The 23,181-nt window shown below is 47.3% G+C and overlaps 1 protein-coding gene across 4 annotated transcripts in view; it reads left to right on the forward strand.

Moving 5' to 3' along the window:
• The window catches only part of LOC128873113 (mucin-2), a 289,775-nt gene that overhangs the window by 162,800 nt on the left and 103,794 nt on the right, over positions 1 to 23,181 (forward strand). For all 4 annotated transcript variants that reach the window (XM_054116419.1, XM_054116420.1, XM_054116421.1 and 1 more), the window contains exon 3: positions 3,971 to 4,061. In XM_054116419.1, the coding sequence (XP_053972394.1) occupies positions 3,971 to 4,061 (91 nt within the window). The remainder of the gene's footprint in view (positions 1 to 3,970; positions 4,062 to 23,181) is intronic.

Genomic DNA, 23,181 nt, shown 5'->3' on the forward strand with positions numbered 1-23,181 from the left:
AAAGATAATTACGAATGAACGTCGGTAGGTTTAGTGTAAATCTGTCGTCATTTTCATGGCTGTGATGGTCCTAAGTACTCACGGAATTACATTTTACGGCAAAGCGAGGCTAAAATTAATCTTTTGCCATGATCATCGGCGTTTTACCGCCGATATCAGAGCCCATCGCAGCGGGTCGTTCCTAGTTGAACGCATTCCGCCATTCCTGAGAGCGTTTCCGCTTTCTGTGAAGCTCCCGGAGCGAAGGAACGACTGAGGATCGGATTTCCAAACGTTTTAATCGGCGTTTTTCTTTTTTCTTCCCTCCTCGATCCCTCAATTCTCCATCCGCCCCCCCCTGCCGCTCTGCCCCCATTCCACGAGGAGAGGTCCTTTTCCAGAAAGGAGTTATCGTTGAAGAAAGCTACAGGCACCAACGGCGTGCTCCTGAAAAGGGGCTGGAGACGCCCGGCGGGGTTAAAACGACCCCCGCAGTCGAGGCTGAAGTCTGAAAGATAAGGTACCCCTCTTCTCTCTCTCCTGGCCTCCTAGATTATGGAATGGCACTTTAATTACACTAATGGGAGAACCAAATGTTAATTACAATTCGAAGTCTAAAAGAGAGACGAGTCACGGGCGCCGAAAGACGGAGAAAGATAGGCGCCGTAGGGGCGGGGAGGCAAAGATACGCACAGGGGGCGGGGAGATGGGACGAGATGAGATTTGCCTGCGTAAGAGGGTTTCCGTGATTAGTATTATTTAATTAAAAATGCCCAGTCTCATTATGGTCAGCTCTCATAAAGACCGGTTTTTGCTCCGCGGGAAGTCGCTTGTAAATTGGATTATCGCTGGAGAAAGCTTGAAAAAGTGTCATAGCGAGTACTCGTTGCTGTATGACGCGAATTTTGTAATGGAAGCACGAGAATTAACTACAGGGAGGTCGGAGTGGATTGCCATTTGCATGTTTCGTTTTTATTTTCGTGCAAGAATAAGTTGGAAGAGGATGCTGTTTGTCATATTTAATATACAGTCAGTGTCGTGAGTATTAGTACCTTCTATATTTATTGAAGACATTCTTCTCCCCTTTCCGTTGAGAGTTCCTGGTCTATACGACGCGATCCTAAGCGTGAAGACGACTACGCGAACGGCTACGACGACGTGCTATCGACGCCTGGGTGGAGGCAAGCTGCAGCCGGGTTTCAATTTAAAGTTGGACGAGCGTGTCGGGATTTCAATGTACAAAATGCGTATGCTAAACTTTTCGCACCCCTCGTAGCCACCGCCTCGGCCACCACCCCTCGGTACGCCTTCGTCGTCCGAGTTCCGACAACGGGGGCCCTTGACGCGCGAACCAACACTGGACAACGTCCCCGACGTTTTCGGCTGGGAAAAATCAGCAAGTCTGATGCGCCCGCGCCAAGTAGAAAGGGTGCGCAAGTAGAACGTCAGCTCGTCAGGGTAAGCCTGCTCGCGGGACAAATGTCCCGTCGAACACTTTGAAGTCGCTGCTCCCAAAGGACAAATTACTTTTTTCGAAGCACGCCGCGCGTCGGCCTTACCTTCCCCACCCTGACTCACCCTTAGGACCACGTAATGATTGCAGCCGCGATCGAAGGTGATGCATATCAATGGGTAGGCTCGAAATGAACGCTCGCGCGTTAAGAGAACTTTCTAATGGCTTCCCGACGGAACGTCGACTCTTCTCGTCTTTTTCTCCGCGGGACTGCGTTCGAATTTGCATCTCGCGACTCGGTCCCGCGAGCTTTCGACTCGGTACGACGGTGCTCTGGGGGATCGCTGACGAAATACACGATTGTGTTGGGTTTCGTGAACGTGGACATGTTAAGGGGTGGGTTGCGAGGGAGAATTAAAATTCACCTGGGAAGGGCTCGACGTTTTTCTTGGAAGGCTTTAAAATTGATTATTTGCGTTTCAAGTTGTGAGCGCGATAGACATCAATATTATGAATTGTTTAACACAAGTATACAGGGACTATTAGAATATATGTACATCTTAATTTGCTCTCGTAATCTATGTTCCAAAAGAGGGAGTTCCATTTCCAATAATTACATACAAATGTCTCGAGTACCTATTAACCCCTCGCAACGTTAATCGACGACCTCCAGTCGACCTCGAGGCACGAAGAATAATTTATCGCCACCCATAAGGGTGGCAGGGGGCCGTCGAGGTTCCCGGAGTCGATTCGGGCGGCTTCGACGCGAATTTAAGTTCGACGTCGTGGTAAGAGAGATGCGTCACGTTTACCGAAAGAAGACGCAAGTACGAGGAAGAGGAAAGCGGAACGAAGATGTTCCAACGTCCAGGCGCTCGCGGATGGGTGAGAAGTTTCGTCCCAGGAGTTGGATTACCGCGTGGCTTCGGTTGGATTTGAAAATCGTGGGGTCCCGGATACTTGACGGGTGGCGGTGGAACCTCGGGAGCGTGATTGATTTTGCATACGACACGGATTGGACAGGTTTGAGAAATTGGACTGGCTTTCTGGCTGGTTTGGCCTCTCTGCCCTCCTTGGCTGCTCCCTTGGTTTCGCCGCCGCCCCTTCGCCCACGCGTTCTTTCTATATCGCGAGTGCTATATGCCTCGGACGTTATATCGGCGCGTGTCTGCATACGCGTACACTCCCGTTCATAAATATGGAGACACTTACCACCTTGAGTGAATAATTAATGTACGTCATAAATTAGTAGAATGTAGATGTTTATACAAATTCATGTCTCTACAGATTGGGATAAAGATCTGTGATTTAAATGAAAGTACTTCGTGTTTTTTGTAAATAGGGTAACGTGTATTTTATTGTTAATATTTTTCTACGAAGAAGTCAATAGCCGGGATCCCATAGGTTGGTAAAAGAAGTTTTAAGAGAATAAATAATGCAACACAAATAAAACACGTGAACATAAGTGATATTCATTAACAGATTTGTAGCTTACTCCGATCGAGGAAGTGTCCTCGTACTTATGAACTGGGATGTACACGCAAGTTCCCGTGGCGTATATACACAAGTATTCGAGAGTATCCACCCACGGAGACGGAGAGGGGTTCCCACTCGTATCTCTCGCAGGGTAACGTCGAAGGGGATTGGCCTCGAACGAGCGATTTGTGCGATCTTCGAGGACGTATTTATGAGCGTTCCAGGCCCGCTTCTTCCACTTTCATATTGCGTTCACCGTTTTGGACCGAGAGCTGGCGTGAGTTATGGTGTGCAAAGTGCAACGGTGACTCTTACGCGTGGAGCGACCGTTTTTGGAGGATCGTGTCCGAGGAACCTGGTTCTTCGCAATGCTCCCTTCGTACAAATTATTTAAGAATAAATAATTAATACACAGCTAACTTGGTACACCGTAACAGTACGGCGTGTCTCACGACAAACAAGCGTACAGAATTGATTATTCCTCCACTCTCGAGAGTAAATACGACGTGTTTTGATGCAGACGCAAGAAGAGGCTGTTGGACCATTCAGGGTTGCTCGTCTGGCGTTATCTGGCGACGTCGGAGTGGATAACAGGTCGAACGATTTATTCTAAACCTTTATCCAGGGGTCCCTGGAAATTTATGAAAGAAGACGCCCGTTTAACCGACTCGCTCAGTCATCCCTCACGATGGTGGTGAAGCCACCCTTCCCTGGGCTGTCTTCCCCGTCTTCGTTCCTCTTCGAGTGGCGCTTCTCTTTCCGTCGCTCTTCCCTAGCTCGAGGCTCTACCCTGTGCTCACATGTCAGCCCTTTATTTTATACCAAGACGAGCCGGTCCGAGCCTGGTCCTAATATTAAAGGGGATGGTTCACCCTTAGCGCGTGATCGGGATACCGAAATTCTCTGATCGCGAAGGGAGTTCCTTATTGGAGGACGAAACGGAAGTCGAGTGGCAGAGTTCTCGAAAGATGTTGGCGAGAGGCCCTTTTCTAGCTTATTATGAAAATTAAATTTGTCACACGTATACTTCACAAAATAATACATTGTCTTCGTGTTTTCCAGTTATACCTGAGCAAAACGCGGCAGAGTGGCCTTTCAAACGATCTACAGCTGAGTCTCTCACGAACGGTCAGTCCAACTGTACGTCAACAAGGTAAGTTTTAACTCGTCGATTTTTCTACGACGTTTACAAGCAACCCTCTCGAATATCTTCAGCGTCGTCGACTGTGAAACGCCTCTGAATTTCTGACGGCGTTCGAAAAGATTCCTACCCCACCGCGGGTTCGTTTTCTCGCTTTTTTCTCATTTCTCGCGATTTCGTTGAAACTTTCGGCACGCACACACGAAACACCGTCGTTTAATGTCGCAACGACGGAATCTCGCTTCGTACGTGCACGGGGGTAATGAAGGCACTGTCGAAACCCAACGTTTCGAAACTTTCGCCAATTTCGCGTGCACTCGGTTAGAATAAATATTCGATCGTACTGTCGCGCTTGGCAGAATTTTTCTTTTATTTCTAGTGGATTAATTGGATTGCGAATGGTGTATGACGTAGAAAGTTTAAATTAAAATGATCAAAATATCGCGAAAAAACGAAGAATTTCTTTTCATACTCCGAGCTCAAAAACGTTGAGAGCCACCGCTCCGTGGAAAAGACATAAATTTCTAACCTTCCTCGCCAAAGGAAGGTACGGAATTTGTGGAAAGAGACATCAGCCACGCATTTTCTCTATTTCCATTGATCGAGAGGTCACGATTTTCGCGTACAGAATTGCTGGATCGCCCGGCGACGTCGACGAGCCGGTGGGGTCGTGAAAGCGACGAGGAGGCCGCCATGCATAACACCGCGACGGTCTCGCATAAATATTCTAATAACTTCGGAAACTAATATGATTGCAACCAGCAGGAATAATGTCCTGCTCGGAGTGGGCACGACGACTGTATGCGTGGAATACGAAATACGCGTGGCGTCCACGAAAGCGACGCTCCTCGAGTGACCATAGATCGCCGCGAGGGTGGAAGCGATCTCTAGCCCCGATGACAGTTGTTACTTTAATTGAGGCTTCCCGTCCCGTTGGCCCCCGTAGAAAATAGTTATGGTCAAGCACGACACGACAAAGACCGCGAACAGGTATTGCATGAAACGATTATAGCATTCTGCTCGGGGACTTGGGTATTATCACCGCGAAGGTCGACGACGCTCGAGACGAAGGGCACGTATTAAGGGGGATCGTTATTAGAAGACCAATTATTTAGGCAGTCGCAGCAATTTTGTTCAATCGAAAGTCGTGGGTGCAAACTTTTGTAGACGCGTTTAATTACTTAACCGTGTTGTATGGATGTTTCAAGTTGGTTGTGGGAATTATTTTAAGGGAAGATGAAGGAAATAAAAGTTAGTGGGACATTCGGAGTTATTCGTGGTCCTCTCAAGCTGATGACCAACAGCAGCTCCTCGATACTCGAACCTTCGAGAAAATATAAAACGTAATCGACCTATTCGAAATTCCTGCCCCTTCGACAACCCTCCGCCCACCAACGCCACCGTCGTTGGCGTACAGCGAATTAACGAAACGCAAGACCCGTTCGAGGGTACGACGCGGCTATCGATCCCGCGGCGCGGTTTCGAGACGCTCGACGAAAATTCATTCCAGCGTATCGAGTTCGAAAATTAATTTCAATCCGTACTTGAGCCCCTGGCTCTCTCTCGCCCTCTTTCGCCCCTTCCCCCTCCCTCGTTCGTCTACCTGGTCAAACAGCGGCGTGTACAAGCGCAGTCGGGAAAAGCGAGCAGCTCGAGTACTGGAAACAAAAGGCCGACGTTTCAATTAGGTCCCTTATTAGTTAGCGATAATAGGGCCAGCGGCGGTCGAACGTTAAGGCCGGGGCTTTCCTCGGTGCTTAACCGTTGGCTGCGCTAGGTCCGCCAGGGTTGTTTGCGTGGATCCAGCTCTTGCGATATTAAGGGCTGACTAGGCATTCACCGGCTAACGCCATCGAACGAGTTACCCCAGAGCTCCTCGTGCCACCTCTTCACGATGTTTAGAGCCACCCTCTAACCTCTTGCGCCCTTCGACCCGATCCTGACCGTAGACCAGGACAGGAAGGAAGGGCTCTTCTAGGATCCTTGCACCGCCTCGCTTGGACCTTCGTCGTAGGGTCGATTGATTTTCTCGCGTTGCAACCTCGCGAGAAAACGGGTGGGGGTTGCGGACGGGGGTAGAGGGGGTGGCGGAATAGGACCATCGAGCCCGTGATAACGGAGTTTGTGCCCCGGCCCAGGGAAACGGAAGAGGGTTAGCAGAGCGAAACGCTCGAACTAGGAGGAATTTGTCGCGAGAAACCGGTCGCAGCAGTCGCCTGCGGCGAGCCGCAACGATCCTACGTCGTTCTAGCCATTGTACGCCACCGCACGGTACAGGGGTACCCCCGTTGCCGCCGCTATCGTCGGGACCCTTCGAAACTAACTTGGGTCGGCCGAAACTGCGCCCGCTTTCCTCGCCGCGAAACGGTTGACGCGGTTAACAAGGAGGCACGCGATGCACATTCGCCGTATCGATTTCGCTGTGAAAATACGGAATCGGACTCGGAGACGCGCGATAGCGGGAGAGAGGTCCTTGGGAAGTCATGGTGGAGAAGGTGAGAGGGACGTTCCAGGATTGAGCGAACGTTAATCTAGATATGAACAGGATGGCTCTGTAGTGTTGATAATGGGATTAATGTTACGATGTAGTCATTGACATTAAGACTAGCAATGTTTGTCTAGCGTAATTAATTTAGACAAATTCCTTCAATAAATACAGTGGGTACGAATATTTATGGGACTGACTGCATATATAAACGTAGTCCAGAAAGAAATTCATCTTCACCCCGAGAGGAACGTTCCTTTTTTTCTCTGAACAAAACATACTGAACTCCGCACTTAAAATTTCAGTGATCGTTCAACTTAATCAACCCATTCTGTCGATGTTGCTTAACAAGTAACTATGTTTCGGGTAAAACTCATTTGGAAATCTAGTTCAGAGTTACCGAACGCATAAGAAACTGTGCAAGTTCAAGCGGCGTACGAATATTCAGGAACGAGGTGCAAAGTTATCATAGCCAGCGGTTCTTTCCATTCGCGAGGGACCCGAGTCGGTTTTAGTGTAAATGTGGAGTGGTGGGTTCAGGGTGTCGGAGGACGTCGTCAGCGGGGATCGGGGAGGAGGAGGAATGGTAGCGACATCTTGTATTGTCAGATCCCAACGCGACAAATTCATAATTGCGTTAATGCGGGTACGGCGAGGGTTCTTGCCGCAACCACCGCAAGGCGCGCTATGGCGTCTTGCGGCTGTAAGAGAGATAGGGACCAGGACGGAGAGAACTGGTGAGCGTGGAAGAGAAAACGGTCGAGGTTGAGAGGGACAGAACTACGGGGGAGAGGGAAAGAGAAGTCCCTCCTGGTACGGGCTCGTTAATCTTCCAAGGATTACGCCAGAAGGAAGTATCGCCATTGTGCAAGGTGCTCCTCTTCCAGCCGATAATTATTAATTAAATTGGCCTAACGGACCACTTCGTGATTTATCGATTTATCGAGGAATCCTTGGAGCGTGCCCCAACCGATGCGGCGGTCCAGTTGGGAAAAGAATCGGTTTGAGAATGGTTTTAATTGGTTGCTCGCGGAAGGCCAAAATGTAGCTTGATCATACGAATTTTATGATAACATATGTGTGTGTGTGTGTGATGTTTTAATAGTAGAAATTAAATGTGAAAGTAATTTCGTAGTGGTTCTATATTTTGAAGAGATAAATTGAGAATTTCTTGTGTGATAAGGGCAGTTCAGACCTAATCTATGTACCCATGTATAGTTAATAACGTTCAGGGCGATTAATAATTAATAATATCGAGTAAGAACAACTCAGACCTGTTAACTAAATTTAATCGCGAAACTCCGAGTAACCACGATCCAACCCGCTGCAACAAGGGTAGTATTTCCTCTCGATCGAGGAAGAGCACGCGTTACAAGCGTGACCAGCCAGGCGTGGGATCGGCGCGTTTTAATTAATCGTGAACGATTAAACGATCATCAAATCGAACAGGAAGGGTCATCAAATCCGCGCGGACGAGCACGGGAACGAAAAGAGACGAAGGGTTGCGCGTGCGACCGGCTCGCAAACGGGCCGAGGGTAAAAAGGATAGAATTGCAGACGCGAGAGAGCGGAGAGGAACGAACGAGCCGAAATAAAACAGTGATATCGAGGCATTTCACGCACGAGCGGGAACGTTTAGCAGATTCAACGTGCGTGCCGGCACACGGCTGCTACCCTGCCCACGGTGAAACGACTCTCTCATTCCATTCTTCTCTCTCGATGCGTTCGGTTCGCTCTTTGCTCTCTTCGTTTCTCTATCACCTACACCCTCTCGTCCAGAGCTCACTGAAAAATACTGTTCTCGCTGACACCTGTAGCTTCGCCGTTCTACATATGTGCGTACGTACCTCGAGCCCATCGTGGAAACGAGGGACAAAAAATTATCGCCAGACCAAGATTTACATAAGATACGAAAAGACACGATAATTTCGTTGTCACTTCTGGCTACAGGTACATCTGCTACAGATCAATTTCAACACGGTGCCACCTCCATACCTCCATACCAGACAATTACAAATCAGAACAAAGCCGGAGTAAATTGCGCGAATCACGAAACGCGTAGCAGCCGTGATTTTTCATCATTCCACGAGGAAAAAGGCTCGCCAAGCGAATTCGCGAAAGGGGAACAGATTCCACAAGTGGTAGACTTTACGGGACTTAAGATTAATCCCCATAATTACCCGATTCCGTTCTTCGAGGGCCCCTCCCTTGTGTTTCGTTTTTATACGGCAGCTTGCACCTAGCTGCGGCGTACCTTTCGCGAGGAAGGGCAAACGGATGGGATGAATGGCGACCCAGGGTCGCCTCGCTTGCTCGGCCATAAAGATACTTATCAGGTGACAACCCTGGTCATCCTTTACGATCCTTCCCTCCTTGAGGCTTTCCACGGATGTCTGGCAAGCAGATTCACCCCTCGGGCAGTCGCGTGCCGCCATTCCGAACGATACGAGCCTTCGCGCATTCTTTTCTCTTCGTCCAGATTCCTCGTGACTCTCCCTCAAAGGGAAAAGTGGACGAGGAATGTTAAGTTGGCCTCGCATTCGATTCCGTAATCTCTGTTCATTGATTTCGTTTGGCGGGAATGGGATTACTGGACCCTTCCGAATTTCCTGACTACATTTTTATGGTTGTTTTTTGGTGTAAGTAGAATTAGTGTGAAACTTCGATCCAGTTATACTCGAGATCACATTTTTCTCTGTCGACGTTTTAAATAACTCGAATATCGATATTCTTATTTTAACGAAATTTGCCATTTTACAACGTAACAATTTTCTTTCTTGCAATTTGTGTCGAAATCATATTTAGTTCAACGAAGCAGAAATCCAATACCAACGAAAGCCAAGACCACCCATCAATTTTCTCGCGAGAACAAAATACTTTCAAAAGTTCACTTCATCCTCCATTCCCATTATAAAAATCTATATCAACAAAATTCTCACTGTTATCGCATAAAAATTTCCAAAGCTATCCCCATGGTCAACGTTGACAAAACCTCTCAAGACATGCCACGAAGACGTGGCCAGCCGAAATCTGCGATCGAAGGGGTGGGATGGACGCGTCGGGCCGTCAACTGGAGAAATATAGGGGTTGGTTCTCGCGGATGACCGACAACGCGCACCGTGGGCGTGAAATCGGACGCCGGCCAGGACGTCCGCTCGACTCGGCAGCCGGCGGACAATAAGAATCGATATCTTAATTAACGAACGCCGGTGGGTCCGATGTGCAAGCGAACTACTGCCCGCGGAGAACGAAGGGAAAAGGGCGGTGGAACGACGCGGGCGAGGGTGGTAAGGGGGAGCGACGAACACAGGGAAATCCGGAGACTGGGTGTATTCGATGGGGTAGGAACGCGGACGCCTGACCGGAAGCGAGAGTCTGCGAAGCCCTACGGACCTCGAGCTCGTCGTCCCACCGGAAGCGCCATTCACGCGGCCCTCTCGCTTTCGTCCGCCTTCCCGTCGTGGTCGCCGTCCTCCTGCCCGCCAATGCTGATACGTCCCTGAATAAACAATACCTTCCGCCCAGTCCCACCCCCAACTGGTCGAAAAAAAGTTCGCCCGGAACAGAGCGTTGAAAAAATGATTCTCGCCTGCCAGGCTACGTCGCCAGATTGCCGACTCGCGGCGGCGCGATTCGTTTCGAATCGTCACAATGGAGACCGGCGAGTTTAACTTGCGCGTTAATCGTGTCGGTTTACCGATAGCGAAAGTGTCGCCACCATTCTTGGGAATAATCGCGTTGGTTACCCCTCGTACGGGAGGATCTCGTCGGCGGGAAAACGCGGGCGCAGAACGTCGCGTTTCGTGCGCGAAAGGTTCGATGATTGCATGGAATTTTGGTGCGAAATCTTTGGTGGATGTGATGCGGTTCGATTCGCGAGAACAGGGATTCGTAAGGACAAATTTCATCCTACTCAAAAATCACGGGAGATTTGATCAGGTTTTCATAAATAATAAATTTTATTCACCCTTGCTATTGCAACTAGACTAACGAGGACACCATTGTTAGATAATGCACGACATGTACGGTGCAATATTCCCCGAGATTGAAAGGCTCTCGTGAACGCCCTGGCCAATTAATATCACCGCGAAAGAAACGACCAAGCCCGAGCAAATTAACGAATTGGAGGGTACGCTTTCCGGGACGCTTTTACCGCGACTGACTAATCCGATAAAGTGGCAGGCTCGCACGAACCTCTTTCTTCTCGCTGACATTCCATTTGATGGGATATGACGCTAAGCATTCTATATTGACTAATAAACTCCGACCCCACTGCTAACGAAGATTTGCTTCTTAGATATACCAGTCATTTGTACTTTCCTCTCGGGGGGATTTCCTTTTGTTCGGTCTTATGCGATAGAACACGATGAATGGTCGTGTGTGTGCATGCATGGATATGTACGTATAGGTTGTCTCAGGATTAAAACGAATTATAATCATTTCCAACAACCATGCTCTTTTAATTACATCACCGTTAATCTAACATCCAGAGCTAATAATAAACACAGAAGTTTGGTGAAAATGTTGTGTACACCACGCACGAATTCACGCTAGTTTCCCGACGTTTCCCGGTTAGTCTGGCCTCGGATGAAGTAGTCAGCCTAGTGAAGGCCGCAATGGTGGACACCTCAATCAGGACTCGCTTTGGAACCCAATTTCACGAGAGAGAGAGAGAGAGAGAGAATATTTGCTCGTATTTCGGGTGGCGGTAGGTTTGACCTCTCGTTAATCACCAAAGGACCCGAAGCACGAAGGCGAGTCAGACAAGCTGTGTAGTTGACCGCAACGACTGACCGTTGCCCCGTGGACAGGCCCTTAAGGGCACCGAGCTACGAAATACCAGAACCAGATGGCTGCGAAATCTGAGGTGCGCCTTCCAATCGGGGATCGCGATGTCTTCTTTGCGGTTCCAATGAACCTCGTAGCGTTCTGATTACCGAGGTCTGATTACCTGATGAGGCGTGAGATTCATCACTGGTTAATCATGTTTGATCTCACGTGGTAGGTTATCATCGATGATTTTTAAGGACAAATTCCATCTTACTCGAGAATCTCGCGAGGTTTTATCAGGTTTCCATAAATAAATCATCGAATTCGAAGCGTTGCCTCGAGCAAACGCTGGTTTGTACACGGCGTCTAATCGCTGTATAAGCTGGCTTTGTGGTTAAGTTATGCTATTGCTGAATTAGGCGCGATTCGCTTCGATGCACACTCCTTCTATGTTTGCGCTCTCTATACGAACTCGATGCAATACGCGTTAGTTTAATCGACCCGTTCGATTGATGGATATAAAAATATTCGTGATCGCGAGAAGTAAAATCATTCTCCGAACGAGAATTGTGCCGAATATCTTATCGATATTCATTCTATTTCCACGATATATATTTATGATTTTAAGATACCATATGAAGAGTAAAAAATTACACAAACTTTGATGGGATGGAATTTCGTTCCACTTGGAGTAACCTTCGAGTCGTTGGTGTAACATGAACGCAAATCCGTGGTACACGCATGGTACACCTAAGAATGCCCGCCACACGTGGGCTTATAGTCTCTTGGCGCATATCGTTTGTTGGTTTTGCGGTCTACCATAACGCTGCCTTCCCTGTAACCTCTTCGCTTCTCTTGGGAAAACGCGGTTCCGACAACATCGCTTGGCAAAGGGCTCCTCCTCGTGCTCCTTTCCGCATCCAGTGCGAACGAAATCTAATCACGCTTGCCAGTCGTCCGTACACCGATAAACTGTTTCGCCTAACTTGCCAACTATGCAAAGTATTCGAAGCTTCCTTCGTTTCATTTTCGTCCGTCACTGTCCCTAGCGGATCTGTCTTCTTCGGTCAAACGATTAGTGTTCTGGTCCAGATTCTCTGGAATTTGTAAACCTAATTGATCAATTAGTGTAATATATTTGGGTAGGGTATTTATTGTACATTATTCATATTCCTTTTATGAGCTCTGAATTAGAAAATATATTTTGCAGGATTTACAGAAATATTGAAAGGTGATTTTCTCGAAACAGATACAAATTGTTCGAATAAATGATTTATCAATTCGATTAAAAAATTATTTTATTGTTAACGAGGATTTCAGATTTAATCCTAAGGTGGCCTGTAATTGCCTCGAATGTCAAGCACGTGTCGCTTGAAGGTGAAGTAGACTCTTGTAAACTCGAGCAAATAAGAGTCCGTATTTCTTTCTTTTAAGTCGTTCACTGACTCGTTCATAATAGTCCTTCCCTCTAATTACTCTCCCAAATCCTTTCCACGTTTACACCTCTTTCATCCTTCCCTCTTTTTCCCTCGTATACATTCAGTACTAAACAGTTATTCCTTCACTCTTCACACGTTATATTTGACTCCTTTCATTCATGAAAAGGTCATCTTTTTACTATTAATTCACTCACATCAACACACATTCTTTCGTTAATCCACCTATTTATTTCCTATCGTTATAATATAAATATCTAAAATTTTTGAACGCTAGAAAAATTGAGAAATGTTTTTGTCGTTAATAGATTAAAATTTGTATCTATGGTTTCACTTCTTAAATTAGACTTATCACAGAAACAAAAATAGCACCGCTCATTTTCAAATACTCGACAAACCCGCAGACCTTCGTCAAAATCAGCAGGGATCATTATTTACAAGAACTCGCTGGATCTCTCGACGGAGACATTGCCAGATTCCTTAAACTTTCGCGACCAATTTGCCTTTCATTCGTTAGCGCCGCCACCCTAACCCGAGACGCGGATCCAGCAATTCTGCGACATTACGATGTCTAATTGCCTTTTTCGCGGGCGGCACTTAATTACTTCTCGACTGCATTAAGGACAGATGAAAAATGTCACTACTCCGTCATCCCTTTAGCGTCGCTTTTGAAATCCGTTCGAGGGTGTTCTCGGATGCGATTCGACCGCAAAGATCCAACAACCGCTGGAAGATGGCTGAGAGGGATACGGACAAAGAAAAAGACGGGGTTTGGGCGAGAGAGAAACAAGCACGTTGCGGGGGGGGATAAACAGAGGTGACGTAATTACCGAGATTAATGCGGCCTTGAGCTTTCGGTGGCAACCGAAGCTCCCAGGGTGCTTGCTTTTATCTCGCGAACCATCATCCGGTCTCGCTTTTCCTGGTCGTCGTGCTCCTCGCCTTCCACCTCCGGAAAGTAATTTGAGGACGAGAGGGAACGGTTTTAAATTTTACTTATCCGTGGGAGTTGGATTTACTCGCGCCCTTTCTCGCGCCCCCGGGGGCGGCCAACCCCCTTTTTCTGAGCAATCTCGGTCTAACGTTCGATCGAGGTAACGCATCGATGCTCGAACTTCTTCTGGAAATTGACGGCATAAAGTCTCCGCCGATTCCAGAGCTGCTAATAAACGCGCGACATATTGCGAGTTGAGACATTCGAGAAAGCGTTTTCGTGGAATTTTTTCAATATTTCAGGGTTTGAGGCGTTCGTTCATAATGTCGAGGGTGGAAAGATTTTTGTCTGGTAGGAATCATTTTTTATTTATTATTTGCAATTGCCCAGGATCATCGCTCACAGCCACGAATTCCGAGCAGCTCGCGTAAATCTCCGCTCCAGGGACGTTAATAACTCGAATCAAGGAAAATTCACGGCGCGAAACTCTTTCGGAGATCTTGAAAGACGAGTCTCCGGAGTCTCTGATAATTCCTACGGAAACTATTGCGAGAAGTCCTCCTAACAGCCACTCAAAGGGATGCCGCGGCACTTGGTAGGAATTTTCTCGGCTCGTCGCGAGATTTCAGACAGACGAAGAACCCCCCGGTACCTCTGACACCGAGAGGACCCCTCCTCTCTTTCGTTGACTCTCTCGAACAATTCACCAGCGAGAGAGAAGTCGCGGGAGAACTTCCTCTTTTCACCCTGGGTACACCCGAGTCCTTTCCACTCTTGCTCACGGCTGCGGGGGGAGGGCCACTATTCACGCCGTTTCTGGAACCCCTTTCTTTCCCTTCCCTTTTGCCCGCAGTATGCCGTTGCCTGCTCGAGACAATGATATCGCGGGAAGAAGAGCGGGAGCGTCTCTGCCCGCTTTACAACTCCCGCCGGGGTTGCCTTTACCGGGGCAAAATTAATATCATAAATAATATCGTAAAAAAAAGAACACAACCCCGCCAGCGTCGCGGGTGACGTTACCGCAAAACGTTTCTCTCGCGGCTTGATAAAGAACCGTGGAAGGAGCTGGGGAGCAGGAATAGGGGCCACAAAGCTACGTGGACGTGGAATGTCGGATTAAAGGAAATTAGGTATGATAATAACGGACGATAAACGCGATTGTATTTTATTCGTCTGATTTTATTGACTCGTAGACTCAGAAACGAAGACATCGAAATAGTTTCGGGTTTCTTCTTCCTAATAGATCTCGATACAACACCCCCGGCGCACCTAATCCGTTTCCACCCAACATCAAAGAATCATACTTCGCGTACGAATTTCGGTGGCACCTCTTTCAGGCCTCCCCCGCGAAACGTATCGCGTACCCGGCTAATTTCGTATCTTCGGCTCCCGTCGTTATTGTTTCAAGGGGTATTAAAGGCGAAGAAGGACCTTCGGCGCCGACAAAAGGAGCGTCCCCGTATCCGAAACAACAGGCGCGCCGAATACGCGGCTGGTATACACCCTGCCTCGTGTGACGTTCATTGCTCTCCCCCTCGGTTGCTCATGTGACTCGATGTTTCTCGCCGAACGGCAATATAATCACCCTGATGGCACAAAGCGGCTACCCGCTTCCCTACGGCAACCGACGGCAGCCTTGCCGCACCTTCCGCGCCATCAAATGCTGATGATACAGACGATATGACGTATGTATGCGCAACAGCGCTAATTCGCGCCATTGTCGTATTTCTCGGTGAAACTAGGCGAAGCCACAGGTAGCTGAATTTCGGTCTGACTCGGCGACGCTCGGTCGAGCAACGCTCTCTCTGTGTATCACGTATTCGTCGACGAAATAGAAAACGAGGGGTTGGGGACCGCCGGTGACAAGGCATTACACTGATTGGTTGGTTAGGAATGCGGCGAAACTTGCGTCGCGGACTCGGCAAACGCTCTCCCCGCGATTAATCGCGCTGCGTAGATCGCGGATTGTACGGTAGTGTTCTCGTCGCCCACGGGTGCTCCTTTAACCGGAGACGCGTAATACCGCTCGTGTGTGTGTCGCGAAGTGCGTATAATTAGTCGTGGAAATTAAGAGTGCTTATAATTAAATTTTATCGATTTATTTCTTTAATTCGGTTTGCGTTGCACCATGGCCATTCATCTTCGTAAGATGGACTTTTGTGCATCGTTACATCGATCCTGTCAAGAGAGTGAATTCTTCAAGGACATGAGGGGTAAGTTGAGTGTGATGCAAAGAAATCCGAAGAAATCCTGGGCACAAAATTGATTAGCTCCCACTAATTGAGGTCTCAGAAGTTCTAATCTACCATCTAGTAAGATATCGAAAAGAGTTCCTCGCTCTTGGTACCTCGGCCATGATTTGCGTAGCCACATTCCTCGACCGGAAGTATATAATCATCGTTCGCCGCAATTACTTCCGCGTCCCCCTTCCCACCGTTAATGAAATTTCCTTTTTCTCTTACGTCTTGTTCGGGAGATTTAATTCCGTCCGAGCGCCGCTAGATTTGGGTAAATGGGTCAGAAACTATCCTCGTGCGCTTCCGCGTCATCTAACTTGCTCGCAAATCGTATTGATCTCAGTCACTGGACGATTCGCTAGACACAGCAGTATAGTGATCCCTTCTAACCTGGATTTAACCTGTGATTTCTCTATTTTTCGAATACCGCTATGTAAGGGAGTATGTTGGTGAAACGTTGACCAGAACTACTTAAATATTTTATTCTCGGTGAAAATGAAGATCGATTCTTTTCCTACGTTTCGGTTTCATATTTCGTTGCTTTTTGAATCTCTTAAAATTTGATTTCCTCCGCGGGGAACAGGGGAGTATCAAACGAAATAAGTCTCAAAGACGTTTCTGACAGGGCACGACCGTTTTATTTTTAACAGTCCGATTCGGAATGCCTTCCTGTGACTTTAGTGGCGTCATAAACCGAGAGTACATAAGCGAAGTCAGTCAATAACCGACGAACGGGGAAGCTTCCGCGGGCGAGATTTTAACGTGACTCTCGTTTTCATGGCGAACGGAGTTATGGCTTATTAAAGGGAAAAAGTGTCGACGCTCCCCTTTCCAAACGATTGTCGTGTAACGAGTTTCGACTGGGAAGTTATATTTACCTTGTCGCAGAATGCTATAGAAGGGAGTATATTTGACTGTCCTGTGTGATCGAAGATATCCACGAAATTAGACTTGAATGTGTGATCTCCATATTGGAGAATCGAGAAGGGTGGTATTCGGATTTAGTGATGGAGAATGTTTGGCAAAGGTTATTCCTATACTGCAGATTTTATGCATTTATGACATATAATAATATAGAAAACCATCATGTATTTATTACTCGGTATTAGAAACGTAAAATATCTGCCGGTCGCGAATGTGTTAATCTACAAGCTGACAGATCGGCGTGAAGTCACGTTTGGCGACTAGGGCCGATAATTGTTTCGATTTCCGATCCACCAGCGGCGCGTGGGCGTCCCAGAGCCTGCAAGGAATTTGTGGAGGCACGTTCGCGTCGATAGGTCGGTAGGTTGGACGGTACATCCGGTTAGGATTGTGAGAGATAACTGGGCTGAGGCAGCGGAACGGGATGAATAATGAAGTGAGTCGCGCCTCGCCCGGAAGGCGAAATTCACCCAGACCTGAGCTAGACCCTGAGATTAGCCCTGAGTTATGGCGTTAAGATCACATCTAATTGTATCAGTTTGGTCCACCCAAACCAGCCTCTATCTACCTATCCATCTGTAGCAGCGAGTCGGCGGCCAGCGCGCTGTTATAACCTGCTTACTCGGCCCTCCTTCCGCGTCTCTTCCGCGCCATTGACCAGGACCTTAAACGCCGGCCGACCGTCGATTTGCTTAATCTTGCGCTTTGCCAGGACTTTCCAGACCCACGGCCCTCCCCGCGTAGTTACGACTCCACTTAGCGCTGGTTACAACTATTCGTGGTTACGCTTGGCTACCTATCGGGAACCCACCCTTTCGAGTTTCTCCTGTATACTTGAACGCTGGCTTTATTCGGGAACGGATCGAGACACCGGGTGCATCCTACCAACCCTGCTTCAGTGGTAGCTTTTGGTACACGAAAAACAATGATAAAAGTTTAGTAAGCTCTGTCAGTATTTTGAGAACTCAATGACAACGAGATAACTCTTAAATATAATTCGATGCTCAAGATATGGCAACACGTTCGTCCTTCATGTTTTTGAAACTACTTTTACTAGTGCCAAAGCTTCCATAGTTTATTCGGAATTTGTCGATTGCTAGAAAACAGTAACACTCGTTTTTTTCTAATTAAATACTCGTCGTTGCCCTCGGTTATCGACTGCTCCGTACCGGAAGCGCTTGTAAGTAGAAAGAGAGACAGATAGAAGGATCAAGCGGGAACATGGGTCTATAATGGTTTCCTCCAGGCTCATCCACGTTCTGGAACTATATACACCTGTCTATCTTGTATACAGACGTAGGCCCCCTGCAACGAGCACACCGTCTATCGTGTAACGGGTGTACTAAACATTAATTTCTACTTACGAAACTTGAGAATTTAGCGGTGTCTTGTGTACGATCATCTTGAAGGCTATAATATTTCTCTCGTTAAATTACCAGTATATCGTTTCAAATTAAGGAGTAAAAGAGTCACTAAAAGTACTTCATTATTCAGGTTACATATTACACAGTTCTTCGAGATTTATATTAAGGTGAAACAAAACTGGTAATTCGAACTCTGGAATCAATGTAATAGTTAAATTGCGACCGGATATTTTCACGCATAACTACATTTTCTGCGAAACAAACTAGCTATCGACATTCGAAACTCTTTCAAGTCTCCTGCCAATCGACCTCAGGCAAGGAATATTACTAATAAGTTGGGGCTGCGAAGGAGCAGGGAGTAGAAAGGACTAGGGAGGACTAGAACGCGCGAGGGAGAAGCATTAGAGACCCGGGGATGATCACTGAGCGCGCGGCATTAATCAAGACGCATGATTATAGGCCCCAAAGCGCTGTCGAGCGCTAGCTACCGTTTCCATCCAAGGAGAATCCGGCAATGCGACCTTCTCGTCCGTTCATTGTCGTTTTGTCGGGTCGAGATTACAAGGTCCCGGTTTTTGACGTAAAGGCTTCTTCCTGCCGCGTTAAGGTCCCCACGTTCTAACAGCAATTCATAGTTCCTCTTCGACTATCGCGTTGGTTATCTCGTTCCAAAAGGGAGAATAATGTTTGTTAACACGTTCGCGACCGGCAGATATTTTACGTTTCTAATACCGAGTAAATAATAAAATTCTGAAGCCTGGACATGGCATATTTGTATCTTTAGGGCGAAGATAAAAGTTACAAAATATGTTTTGAAATATTAATGTTGTAAATATGTGAAAATACGTCGTTTCTAAATACTTGATATAAGAATAAAAATGTTGACAAATTTAATTAACCTCGAGGGCTGTTCTAAATTTATTTCGAACGAAACTTCTTTACACGGTCGTTCGTGAGTAAGCTACTCGAGTAATTAGTCAGCCAATCGATTACGCATAAGGCGATGTATTCGCGTACGAGACGTACGACGATCGATTATGACGTGTCACAAGCACGGGCGATATGTCACAAAGGGAGATAGTTATCAGGCAGACAGTGGATACATTAGGCAACGTGTAATTCTGTTAACTGGTCGTTATATCGGTGTTCGATCGTTAAATAGAGTCCGCGTAATTATACGCGTCGATGTCAAATCATTGCTGTTTGATTCGTCACCGTTCCGCTATCGAATGACTATTGTTCGACACTTGATACAACGTCCATGATCGAAAGTGTATTGCCGTTTGATTTAATGGTCTGTTAAACGCCCTATCCAATATATGATCAAGTTAGTATCGTATACTAACTTGTAGATGAAATTCTTGAATATTCTTTGGGTAATAAATTTGCGAGTTAGTTTGCATATGCACTTTCAAAATAGTAATTGATGGAGAAAAGAAACTCTTCGATAGATATTTGATATTTTTACCAAAGAAATCGCCAAGTTCTCCCTTTCGCCAGAAATTTTACTTCACCCTTAGTGGTGTCACGAGTTTCTCGGTGTACAGTAGCATGCAAAGTAGATTGGCCAGCTCAATTTTGCGCAAACGTTCCCGGCAGCGGTCATTGTCACGCCCTGGGACGCTGGCGACGCGATACCACGACTGAAGAAAATGGAGACGGATGATTTCCTTTTTCTTGCGGTTTAATGGGTCGCGTGACAGTCGCGAAAAGGTTTCCCTGGTAAACGCACCGCGCTTACCGTGATTACGGTGCTTAAGGGTCGCGCACACGTGTCGCGTGTGTGCGTAACGTACATATCCGCGACAGCCGCGTTGCTTCTGAGCATAATTTAACGCGATACGTTGGGGTTGTGCTAACTTGCTTAGCGTAACCTCAAATAGAACCGTAGGTCGGGAAATTTGCTCCAGAGCAGAGACCGAATCGACGAAGGGCATCGTTTGCCTGCGGAGTCGCGAGAATCCTAATTGCCGGAACGATCATTCCAAGGGAAATGACGTACATAATTAACGAAAGCGGGTTGATTTATTAAATCAGACTGCGAGCGCGTGTGTGTGCCAGCCACGCGCATCGATTTGGAGGCAAAGAGGCCTTGTAAACTGATCGTTTCTGAGGCAATTTAGCGAACGCGGAAATTTGTTGCGTTGCGGAGGGTCTTCGGAGGGTTGCAACAATGTTATTAGCAATTTAGTAGCGTGTAATAGCTTATAGAATTAGTAAAGAATACCTTTAGAAAAATGGGCGAGTCGCTCTTCCGATAATGAAAAAGAAATCTTTGTCGCGGAGGCAATTGTTGCACTACTTTTAATTCCATAGTCGAAAGGGAACGTTAAACATCGTAGTTGGCAAACGCAGACAATGAATTCCACGGCACGTGCCCGTTGTATCTAGCGTTTGTACTCGAAGCTCCTGATTGCTTCGCACAAAGAAGTTCGTGAATAGTTCTCGGAGCACTGTAGGCAGCGTACAAAGGAGGAATTCGATCTTTGGCGAGGAGAGAAGAAACAAGGGACAGTAGCAGAGGGTGGGAAAGAGAGAGGGAGAAGAGGAGCAACAAGGTTCGTTAATTTTACGAGCGCCGAATTCGCAATTCGACCGATCGGATACCAGGATGATCCTGACTCGTATACACAACCTAAAGGCCAAACAGCTTGGGCTGATAGTAGGATGATAGTAGATACAGATAGATCTGAAGGTTTAGGTAATCCCCTAACAGGAATTCATAGTACTTACTTTCTGTAATGCTTGTACGTTGCATTAGAGGACTACATTTACTTATTTTAATAATTCTGATTATTCTGACTTTTCATCTTCCTTAGAAAGGAACCTCTAAAAAAAAATCAGTCAAACGAATGCAAAGACATATTTTCATTGCCTTCTTAATACGAAGGAATCAAGTAACAGAACAATTACCAAAGAAAGATAGATCCTCTCAATGACTCGCACAATCAGTCACCAAACTGAAACATTCCGTTTCCCGATAAAGCGTCGAGCGTTCGTCGAGAATAAGCTCACGATTGATCTTTAATGTAAGGGAAGAAGACTGAAAAAGCCGCAAGGTTAAGGAACATTCATCACACCCTCCGGAATCTGTCGGGGACGTCTCTTATCCGGGAGCCCATTGAAAGTTCTCTCGCGCTGGAATAGGTATCTAAAGAGTATACGAAGTCATACAGTGCGAGGGTGGCTGACGGTACGTGTGTTTGCTTTTATTTAAATTGTAAGTTAGATGCCATCGAGGACAAGACCGCGCACGGCGGAGGCTTTTAGCGAATGGAAAGAAATGTTTGAACTAAATGGTTGGAACCTATATGGAAATGAGTCGTGCCGATGGCAGCGGAGCGTGTGACTGATCTGGAGAAGAGTTTCTTCCTATTCGACGAACTTCTTCGGCGCCGACGAAAGTAGGATTTGTATATATGCATCGCGAAGACGATCCTCGGAGGCGAAGCGTACTTCTTCGAGGGCGGAAACTTTGACGAAGTTTGAGGGTTTTATCTATTTTAAAGCGAATTTAATCGTTGAGTTTAGGTGAGGTGAAGGGAGTCACCGCTTTATTATCAGCAATAGAATTATCCAGATCGAAATAGAATTGGAATTTTTCAAACCAGACACCTGAGACGCCCCCTCGGAACAAACGTTTCAGCCATCGACGTGTTCTCAGAAATTCAAGTCAGCCAGCACATTAGCGGTAAGGCGAGCTACACGTCTCGCGAGACGAAGGCTGCATAAATAAGGTGAAGGAAATTTGCAATTATGAATCGAGACTAGAAATACACGACTGCTGTCCTCGGTACCTACCGAACCCCTCGCGTCCCGTGCCCTCGAACCCTCCTCGTCTATCCGGAGCTTCTATCCAACGCGAGTGCATACCCGCACCGTCGAGTTTCCGCAGAGTTCCACGGGAGGGTGTGTCGCAGGAAAAGTTGAAGGAAGCACAGCTGACGAGTATGCAAATGCGGAACCCCAGCGCAACCCCTCCTCTCCCCCTTGTGCACCTCAGCGACCCTCATCACACGGTCCTCCCAGACGCCGACGAAACAGTGCAATCCCTATGTGCGGATTCGCATTAGCGTGCAACTTTCTGGTGAGTGGTTCGTCGGGAGACGGTGGCGGGGAGGGGACGAACGTCGGAGGAGGGTACGAGAGCCATTGATGTTGCCGGTTGATTTCACCGCGCGCTTAAATGCAGCCAGGATGAATCGCGGGGAGCGTCTGCCGATTAATCAAATTGAATTCGAAACGAAGCATCGACGCTTCCAAGGATTTTTCCGCGAGCGGATTCGTTTGCGTCGAAATCGCGTCCGCCAGATTTGCAGTTATATTATCAACTGCTGCCAATGCACGTGGTGAACAAGCACAAACTGTTGCGAAGCATAGAAGAGATTAGCCGGCCCTCGGACCCTCCCCACCGCGAATCTAGTTATGAGAATCTCTTTTAGCAGCGTCCCGTGCGGAGGAGTCGGCTCACGTGCTCGCGAGCCATACATTTTCACTTTGGCACACGTGTCGTCACCTTAGTCGGCCCCCAGCAGCCGTCGCCGATGTCGCCGAGGGGGACAAGGCGAAAAAAGAAGGCCTGTCCCATCTTCTCGATACAACGTCGCTTCTTTCCCGCCTGCAGAGAGACGAAATGGAGATACGATGATGCGCTCGGTTATGCATTATGTATATGCGCCCCGGCTGGGAGAGAAAGAGAGCCGCTAACTGAAAACCGATTTCCAGCGTCATGAACTCGCTGCAACGACCGTTTCCTTCGACGAAGAATATCGCGGGTGGTGATGTACAGCCCGAACCATCCAATTTGCCTTTTCCTTAAGAGAGTATGCACCTTCGAACAGCTTCGCGGGAAGGTTTCTATCCGGGAACTGCAAGTTTTTTAGGGGTGAACTTCCCAAGGGGTGAGAATGAAATTTTATGTTGGACTGAAGTCATATATTGATTCCATTCTCTGATTATTTAACAGTTTCGAAAGAATAGTA

Source organism: Hylaeus volcanicus, chromosome 3 (assembly GCF_026283585.1).
Source record: "Hylaeus volcanicus isolate JK05 chromosome 3, UHH_iyHylVolc1.0_haploid, whole genome shotgun sequence".
Taxonomy (NCBI): domain Eukaryota; kingdom Metazoa; phylum Arthropoda; class Insecta; order Hymenoptera; family Colletidae; genus Hylaeus; species Hylaeus volcanicus.